This window comes from Scylla paramamosain, chromosome 14, assembly GCF_035594125.1.
Source record: "Scylla paramamosain isolate STU-SP2022 chromosome 14, ASM3559412v1, whole genome shotgun sequence".
NCBI lineage: Eukaryota > Metazoa > Arthropoda > Malacostraca > Decapoda > Portunidae > Scylla > Scylla paramamosain.
This window is the reverse complement of record NC_087164.1, coordinates 24,929,923-24,939,922: the sequence shown is the minus strand read 5'-3', so window position 1 is coordinate 24,939,922 and position 10,000 is coordinate 24,929,923. Positions and strand designations below refer to the sequence as shown.

At 44.3% G+C, this 10,000-nt stretch overlaps 1 protein-coding gene across 2 annotated transcripts in view; it reads left to right on the top strand.

Annotated features, from left to right (window-relative positions):
* Positions 1–10,000, top strand: part of LOC135107057 (uncharacterized) — a 57,788-nt gene that overhangs the window by 41,938 nt on the left and 5,850 nt on the right. For both annotated transcript variants that reach the window (XM_064016659.1, XM_064016660.1), the window contains exons 3-8: positions 308–344; positions 2,332–2,450; positions 7,714–7,847; positions 8,022–8,988; positions 9,218–9,334; positions 9,769–9,881. In XM_064016659.1, coding sequence (XP_063872729.1) covers positions 308–344; positions 2,332–2,450; positions 7,714–7,847; positions 8,022–8,988; positions 9,218–9,334; positions 9,769–9,881 — 1,487 coding nt within the window. The remainder of the gene's footprint in view (positions 1–307; positions 345–2,331; positions 2,451–7,713; positions 7,848–8,021; positions 8,989–9,217; positions 9,335–9,768; positions 9,882–10,000) is intronic.

Below are 10,000 nucleotides of genomic sequence, written 5' to 3'. Positions count from 1 at the left end.
ACACACACACACACCAAAAAAAAAAAAAAAAAAAAAAAACATGCATTTCTGTATATGTACTGCTTTTAACGACTTCCAGGGCAGAGGTCACCTTAGATAGCCTTCCCAAAGTACGTGGTCAGATGTCTTGAGAAAGAAATGAATACGAAGTGGAACGTTGCGATATGAAAGAGAGAGAGAGAGAGAGAGAGAGAGAGAGAGAGAGAGAGAGAGAGAGAGAGAGAGAGAGAGAGAGAGAGAATTAATATTAATAAATCAAGATATGTATTAATCCCATGTGTTTAACTTCCATTTTCTTGATTTACAGGGAGAGCGGAGACCAGCGGTACGCAGCGGCCAGGGAGGTGAGGCATAACTCCTTGTGTTGGTGGTGGTGGTGGTGGTGGTGGAATGAAGAACCTCCTCTGTGTGATGTGTTGAATGTTGTGATGTATGGTGTGGTGATGTGTGCTATAGTGTAGCTAATATGTGGCGATGTAGCTTCCCTATGTAGATTAAAACGAACCGAAATATTCTGCTGAAACAGGTGCAACTGCGCGTTTTTATTCTGAAAATTTATTTGAATATGTGCTTGTAAAAAGTAATGCGATATACACATGCAGCAGTGAAGCTTAGAAATTCTGGAGTCCCGTTCGTGAGAAGGAAAAGAAAAGACTGGAAGGAGGAAGCTGAATGAGAAAAACATTGAGAATTGTCGACACGTACATCTGGGCACGAGCATTACCAGACATGGAGGTTGTGTGGCTTCGTTATGCAGCATGACGAGGATCTCAAAGGAGCATGCAATCAGGAAACACTCCACGCATCATGATAGGCTACACACACACACACACACACACACACACACACTTAAGTTTTCAGGCTATACAGTATCCATCCTGATAGTTTCCCTCCTATTCATACCTCCTCCTTTCTGCTCCCAATGTCACTTTCTTCTTTTACCGCCTCAGCTTCATGTCCTGGGTGGAGTTCTGCACACAGTGGACACCAACACGCCCTCTATTGTCGAGAGAGAGAGAGAGAGAGAGAGAGAGAGAGAGAGAGAGAGAGAGAGAGAGAGAGAGAGAGAGACTGCTGATGAGAACATATGCTAGTGATTCATATTGTTGAACAGCCTATGTGCAGTTGTTACACCGAAAGATGGACTGTGTTTATGTAGGCCCACGTTCCTGCGGGAGGTGAAAACAACACCTGAAGGAAGCCTGGACGACCTGACAGCACAAGGAAGGAGCAAACAATAGGTGTCGCATAAATCAGTGTGAGCTGCATGTGCGGCGAGGAACTTACTGAGGGTCGGCAGTGCTCCTGAACTTGATGCAGATGATGGTGTCCCATTGGAGGAAAACTTAAGATTAAGAACTAATGCATCTTCTGATAACAAAGGGTCATATATTGCAGGTTTTGTCTTCCAAGAAATATGACTCCAGCTAGAAGCTCACTAATGGACCGGCAAACACATGGCCTGCACACACACACACACACACACACACACACACACACACACACACACACACACACACACACACCTTGAACTATGCACAGACATTGGCCATTATTTCAAATGTTTATTAGACACAAAGTCCCTTTATGGATTTTATTTTACACAAGTTAGTTTGGTGTTTATCTTGTGGAGCACCGGAGGGTTGAGCACCTCCCTGCTACCCCGAGGAGGCTTCTACTGCGGCACTGGGAAGGAAAGGCACTGGTGACTCATGCATGGCTCCCAATGTACCTGCCAGCACCTCTCAGCCGAGTGAGCTTCCTGCCATCCAGGACACTAGTAAACCAAGACCAGTCCATTAGAAAAAAGAAAAAAAAAAAAGTGAAAGGACACAACGCTTGTTTATTTGTGTCTAATGTTTCACTGACGCTGATTGCTAATCGACATGGCGGCAATATAATTTTTCGCTTAAATCATAGTTTTTTCCTTTTTTCATTTAAACTTTGCACACGTCTGTGGGTCATTTATTTGTGATCCATAATGGTGTTTACATGTTCGCAATGATAATATTTTCTTTTTGCCAGACACGTCTGATGTGGTGTCGAGAATATTAATAGAGTAGTAGAGTAGCTTATGTGTGTGTGTGTGTGTGTGTGTGTGTGCGCGCTGTGACTTTTCATTGCTACAAGAGACTCCAGTGTTGAAGGTGTGTCTGCAGGAAGTGAGTGACACAAGGTTATGTTGTGAGGTCGTGGTGATGGTGAAGGTAGTAGTGTGTGTGTGTGTGTGTGTGTGTGTGTGTGTGTGTGTGTGTGTGTGTGTGTGTGTGCGCGCGCGCGCCTGAGTGTGGTGGTGCCAGGAGTCCAAGCCTGAGGGTGTGTCTATCACAGAATGCGAGCGGAAGGAGGTGCAGGTGCGGCCCGGCCAAGAGGAGTGGCTGGTCTCCCCGGGACACACGTGGCCCGGGGTCGCCGACGGGTCGCAGAAGACGTGCCTGTGGACAGTTAAGGTAAGTATTATATATATATATCTTTTTATTCCACTGTTCTTATTGTTGTTGTTGTTGCTGTTCTTGTCGTTGCTGTTGTTTAATGAAGTAAGCATCCCATGCCTTTGGTGCATGGGAGTGAAGGTAAAGGTGCGGTAGAAGCACCACACCAGCGCTTCATATCACCAAGGATTTTAAGGCTCAGGGTCGAAGCACACACACAGATGCAAGGAAGCTGTGGGGAGCAGCGTTGTATTTCGAGGAATACCTGGCAGAAGGCCACAGTTCCTGCAGTGTGATGACATACACAGGAGTCAGATTCACTGCAGCTGTATTATGTGCTGAATGTATTCAATCAGACATTCACCATTGTTGCATCAGTCTTAGCACAATGTTGATCATGTTTCTCATTCACACCAACTTTTCGAAGCCAAATGTTTTTCTTCTTCATCTTCTTTTCTTCTTCATATATATATATATATATATATATATATATATATATATATATATATATATATATATATATATATATATATATATATATATATATATATATATATATATATATATATATATATATATATATATATATATATATATATATATATATATATATATATATATGCACAGCCATACCTCGCGATTCGAACGTCCTTCAGTTCGAACAGCTCCCAATTCGAACAGGGTTGGCGAACAAATTTTGTTCTCCAATTCGAACGCGGTCCTCCAGTTCGAACACAAACACCCTTTTAATTAAGCGACGCCACTCGGTCAGTCCCTCTTCTTTCCCCTCCTCCCTTCCCTATCCCTCTCCCCCATCTCTCCCCATATCCTTACTCCCTCTATCATTCCCACCCACCCACCCTCCCACCTCTCTCTCTCTCTCTCTCTCTCTCTCTCTCTCTCTCTCTCTCTCTCTCTCTCTCTCTCTCACACTTCCTTGCCCCATGTACTACTCTTCTTCCCCGTCTGTCCCTTCCTCTCATTGTTTCTTTCCTTTTCCTTCCTTTTTCGTGTGGTCTCAAACCTCCCTCCCTGCCACCTGCCACCACCTCAAGAAAGTGATACTCCCTCCCCCGTCCTTCCCTGTGATTTTCACATTTCCCTGTTCATCTCAGACTTGGTGTTATCATACACATCATCTGGTTTCTTTTTTTTCATTTTATTTATTTATTTATTATTTATTTATTACTTTATTGTGTGTGGTGACATTAGCTAGTTCTACTCGCCAAATCTGCTCCTGGCACGGTTCAGACTCTCTGATAAGGTAACTTTTCTATAATTCTGCTGCTTAGGTGCTGCACGTGATGTTTGTCTGTTTTACTCCATGTTTATTATCGTGCATCGTGTTGACGTTAAATTTTATCTAATATCTAATATCTGACCAAACCAGTTATTTGCCTAGATTATCCTGTGACACATGGGCATCATCGATTATGTTAATTTGCGCTCTGTCAAAGTACGTTCGACAAAAAAGAGTCATGCTAACATTTATTGCATATATATATCACATGTCCTGCTGAAGAATATCCATGGTGAATTTTCCTTTCATACGTTACACTGCATACAGTGCTTCCTATCTCTTGTTTTGTGCTCCATTTGAAATGACCCTCGTGCAGTGTCCATCTTGTTCTCTTAAAAGTCTATAAAAAGAGAAGAGGCTTGTTAGCGCCACATGAGGCCACTGGCTTTAGATGTACAGCCCCCTTTACACTCATCTTGTCCCTTTTCACCTGCCTTCATGTTTCCTTCCCTTCGTTTCTTTTCCTGCCCCTCCTTACCCTCCCTTTTCCGCACCGCTCCTCCATGGCCAGTCCCATCCATGGTGAGAGAAAACAATCCTGGATCAAGTTTTTGCCGCCGCCCGAGATGCACTACAACCTGCACCGCACCGCACCGCACCGCACCGCCACTGACTTGACGGCATAATTGTTGACTTTATTCAGTTATTCTGTTTGCGTTATACGATTGTAGTCCAAACCATTTTCTAGTTAACTGAGAAGGCAGTTTTACCTCCATTGCACCTTGTAAAAGTAAAAATAATGCCAACTAAAACTTCAGGCCCTGATTTCTAGGTGCGGAGCTGTCTGCACACCGTGTTCTTTAGTGGCATCCCGTCCAACTGGTTGTTGCCGCCTCCCCGTCCTTGCTGTGGTTCTTCCATGCCATTAATCTGCACTTATCTATTGGTGCTTGTCATCTTTCAGGGTTGAGGTATTTTTGTAATATTTGCATATAATTGTTGTAAGGACTCAAACTTTATAACTATACCGTTATGCAAGTTGTGTGTTATTTATGTTATTTAATTGATATCGTTTCATTGGCCAAAGTTAATCACACGCCAGTCAGTGGAAAGTCCGGTTTCTTGTGATGAGAGGCAGTGAAGGTCTCGTTCAGTCAATATTTAACTTGGTTACCTCACTTCGACTTGCTGGTCACTTGGTAGTCTGATTTTAGCCACACGCTTACTTCTTTCACTCATGAGAATTTACAATATAATCAAATTTCTTAGTAAGAACATAATACTGCAATCTGAAATTGACGCAAATGAGTGAGTCGCTTATCAAGACACTTGCAATACGTCTCACGCATCCTTATATATTTGAAGTTGTTTTGAAGTGACAAGTTGCGCAGAGATCCTCTACTACAAGATGCTGCCCACGCAACGCTCCCAAGCGGATGTTGTGTCTCTGTGCTTGTCATTAGTCAGCCAGAGTGTCAACACTCCCGGGGCACCTGTACAACCACAACTTAGCTTGGCTGAAAACATCAATCGTGATATTTACATGAATGTGTTTCTTTTTTTTTACTATCGCATCTTGTTTGTTACGATGACTAGATAGAGCAGCCAATACTTTAGCTCTATATCTTTCTACATGCCGACTCCTTTCAACTTGAGTATTAGCCTGTGCTGTTACAGTGGTTAACTACAAACCTGGTAAGAAGGGACTCCCCTTCCGCCTCACCACTGCCCACCGCTAGCAACCTTCTTCAGCATTCCTATCTCCGCCCATTAACTACCAGTCGGCTCACCTCTGATCTGTTAAGCCAGATGTGTTGGGGTCTGGTCTGTAACCTGAGCCGACACAGTTCTCTGCTCGTTGCAGACCAAGGTATCGGGTTCCAGTTACGTTTAGAATGTTTATATGACACTTAACTAAAAACAAATTGTTACGATTAGAATGTTTATATGACACTTTACTAAAAACAAATTGTGTGAGTAATATAATGGCTTAATGTTTCATATGAATAAGGTGCATTCTACAGGTAAAGGTCTTCTGTGTTTGACGCTGACTCGGTGATACATTTTATGGGTAAGGCTTTCGTTATTTGATGCTCAGTCTGCTAATCAAATGCATCCCTCGTCAGTTTGTTTATTCGTCGTGGTGAGCAGCACCAGCTTTCCGTGAATTATACTCAGATACATTATGTAAGAGTGTTAGACAACTGCATCTTACCAAATAGTAATGCTGGTGATTAGGATCATAAAAATCGAAGTGGAAATAGTATAGAAATTACTTGTCATATTAATTATAATTGTGAGACCTTTTGAATCACGTTGGTCAGTTGTGTAGCAGCGATGAAGCAACACTTCCCAGCCACACTACATTCCCTGACAAGCGTTAGTGAAAGACTAGAGGATGAGCATTGCATAACAACACTCGAGAAATTACATGAATGAAAATGCTATTAATATAAAACGAAATGTCATGGGGTAGATATATGATGATGAATGAAGGAGTTAAGCCACAAACAAGGCTGACTAGTACAACCTATCCTAACTGGAGTTGGTGTGTACGTACTATTCTTGGCTACAGGAACCAGGAAGAGGGACAACTCAGCTGGGGTTTACGGTGCCCTGCTCGCCACCCAGACAACACACGATGGCCGCTGATGAAACTGCAGTGCTCAGAAAAACAAGTTCGGTGGGAGGTGAAAACGATGCATATAATCCGGAAGTAATGGGCTCGGATGGGAAGCCGCTCTGAAGGGAGGATAGGAGGGGGAAGATGGGGACGGGAGGGAGGAAGGCGAGGCTGCTGGGAGACGCCAAGGCCACACCACCTCTATTCCTGCCACGCGCCTACCCCTCTCAACCCGCCCGCAGGAACCCCGACCAGCTGGGATTGGTATTCACGGCGGTAGTCGCTAGTATTCGTGCAGGAAGGTTCTTTGTTTCTTCAGCGATTCAAATTGGCCAGGAAAGAATTGCTTATCAGGGACGAATAGACACTAAATTCTTGATCTAACCATTTACTCTCCTGTTTGTATTATCTTCCACCAGCCAGCCTCCACCCAGCTACACTCACTTCCCCCACACTGCCAGCACCACATTACCATACTTCAGTTTGCCTCCTCCATGTTTAGTCGGCAGCGGTAGTGGTTGTCAGATTCAAACAAACATCGAAGACAAATTATTGTCTTCGGCGACTTGGTCCACTGCCTGGGCAAACCCACAAACAGACATGCTAGAAGCACATACTGCCAGTGTGAACTACATTTCTGTTCTTCTGAGGACAAGTTAGTGAAGTGAGTCTCGATCTCTGTTTTCCTCTCTTACACACGCCTTGAAAGCAGGGCATGGAGGAGAAGGAGGAGAAGGCGTGTTGAGACACTGCTCAACATTTCAAGCTGTTTCGTGTGGCTGCACTTATATGAATATTTATTAAAGAATTCTATAACCGGTCGTTCTCGGTAAACACTCCACGTTTAGATTGGTCCTTATGGAAGTCAGTTGTCAGCCTTCAACCAAGAATAATTGGAAGTGATTAATTCTGCTTGCAAAATTAATGAGGCAGAGCTGTTGGTGAGATAGCTATCAAGAGTGCTAAATTTATTCTCCCACAGACAAAAAAGAAGGAAAGAAAGCACTTAAATGCCGATACACAGCAACTCCATTAAGACGGGTGTGGCCGAGTCTTTCACCAACACCACCACGGGGAAGACTTCTTGGATTTTATGTATATAATTCACAGCAGTATTTAAAACATTCTTATTCATAGAGACATGTTTTTCTTTTTTTATTATTGTATAGATCTGTGACTGTTCTGTCTCATAATCGTGATGGGTTTGGTAGACGTAGCAAGTTTATATTTGTTCATGTGTTGCCAAAATTTTACTGTTGCTTTGTCTTCCTTCACCACTCAGTGAACTCGCCTCTGGTTCAAGTACTCCATCTCTCTCTCTCTCTCTCTCTCTCTCTCTCTCTCTCTCTCTCTCTCTCTCTCTCTCTCTCTCTCAGTACCCGCAGTGGTAGTAATGAGCGGTCCTCTCCTCCCTCCAGGCTCCACCAGGACACGGTGTGATGGTGGAGCTTGTCCGTCTGAGGCTGCGTCGTTCCCGCCGCTGCTCCGCCTCTCGCGTAGAGGTGGTGCCGGCGGGTTCTGTCACTCGTGCCCGCACCCGCCCGCTCGCTAGGTGAGTCCTCAGCTCCAGCACGACCTACTCTTGTATTCGTCGTGTGGTGTTACTTGCTTTCATACAGACCTCTATATTTTTCTGTTATACTGTGGTATGGAAGCAGTGTGCAGGACATTCCCTGTAGCATAGATTACTTCCAAACTTCCCCATCACGTGATATTTTTATTCCAGGTTCTGTGGACGGATCCCCAAAACAAGGGTGTGGAAGACAACATTTTCAGAAGTTAACATCGAATACAAGAAAGGCAAGGGTGTTCGGGGACGAGGACGGCAGGCAGACCACCCAGGGCCTCACTCTGGCAGCAGGGAGAACGCCGCCGCTTCGTCATCCAGGAGCCAAGCAGCACGCGACCGCGCTGAGAGACTCAAGCGCATTAAGGCCCTGTACGAACTCTATAAAATAAGGAACAGGCAGAATACGTCATCCCAGCGGCACATAAGTCGAGAACCGCAATCTGACAGCAGCAGATATTACCACCACAGCAGAGGCTATGAGTCTTCTGGTAGTCGCCGGTTTTACAGACATCTGGACGATATGGAGATGAATGAAAATAATTCTACCAGCATTTATAACAATGACTTGCAGATTGATGGCGACCGTTATATATACGACCTGGACAGCAACACTTACAGCGCCACGACTGGACACAGGCATCCCAACGACGTGAGGGTCTTCGGTGTGGGAGAGCCTGTCTTGTTTAATTCAAACTCCGTCATTTATAGTAAAGGAAATAAGATTCATCCTCAACGGGGACATTACGTAGAACCCGAGTTGAGCCAGCAGGCACACCGCAAGGCCTCAGGGAAAAACAGCTTCGCGAACTCCAGGGATAATCTGGTGAAGAGACACCGGAGATCTCCCAGACGCCATCCCGATACTGATGCATCCCAAACATCTCGCCGGCAGCAGTATCGTGTCTCGCTCAAGAATCATCTGAGGCACTCTTCAAATTCTCGCGGCCGTAACGAAATTATTCCTAACAAGCCCACAAAGCCAACACATGGTGGGTTTAATGATTATAAGAAGATTGGATACGGAAAATCTAAAGTATCCTTGGAGACGCACAACAGAAGAGGCCACCCCAACAGGCTCGGGGGTGGCAGGAGGGGGAAGAAGGGAGAATATTTCGTGATCAAGGTAGAGTCATGTATATGAAGTTAATTTGCTGCGTCATTGCTGTGAAGGCATTGAAGGTTTTTCTTTCATATTCCAACTCATAACTTGAATCTAGTACTTGATATATCATGGTCACATCATGCTCCTGCCTCAGTGTTGTGAAACTTTTAATTAACATTTCTCGTGATCTCAAAAGGATGCCTAATTTGCCGTCATTTACTCAGATTAATACATCCGTTTCCCTCGGCAGGTGTCCACTTTCCGAACTGCATGTGGAGGACAAGTGGATGATGCAAGCGGTTGGTTCGCTAATCCAGAATATCCGTATAAAACCAGCGAGAAGGGTTCCTGTTTCTGGAGGTTCAAGGTCAGTGCCGCGGAATTTACACATCTGTTATTGAATACCTTGACAGGAAAGTCTTGGACATGACTTACAGCCCCATATATATATATATATATATATATATATATATATATATATATATATATATATATATATATATATATATATATATATATATATATATATATATATATATATATATATATATATATATATATATCCATCTTCGTTGCATCCAAAGTATACCTTATTAAAAACCAATACATAGTAGTCGCCGTCACGAGATCTGAAAGTTGCATCACCGCACTCTGGCAGCCTACCCGTTGTTAACAACCTTCATTCCCCGTGACCGCGACTATAACATCATGCATCATGAGGAAAAGCGTTATGATGTGTTAACTTTATGATGGTAATGGTTAATTAATTTCTTGCATCCCCCCTCACCCTGCTACCACCAGACGCCTATGAGGAGTCACTGGAAACTTGTGTGCAAGGACTTCGTGATTCGGAAATCACGCGACTGCCGCCGTGACCACCTGGCCATCAGGATCAACGAGGCACACTGGTCCAGGTGTGTGTGTGTGTGTGTGTGTGTGTGTGTGTGTGTGCGTGCGTGCGTGCGTGCGTGCGTGCGTGCGTGCGTGCGTGCGTGCGTGCGTGCGCGCCTGCCTGCCTGTCTGTCTGTCTGTC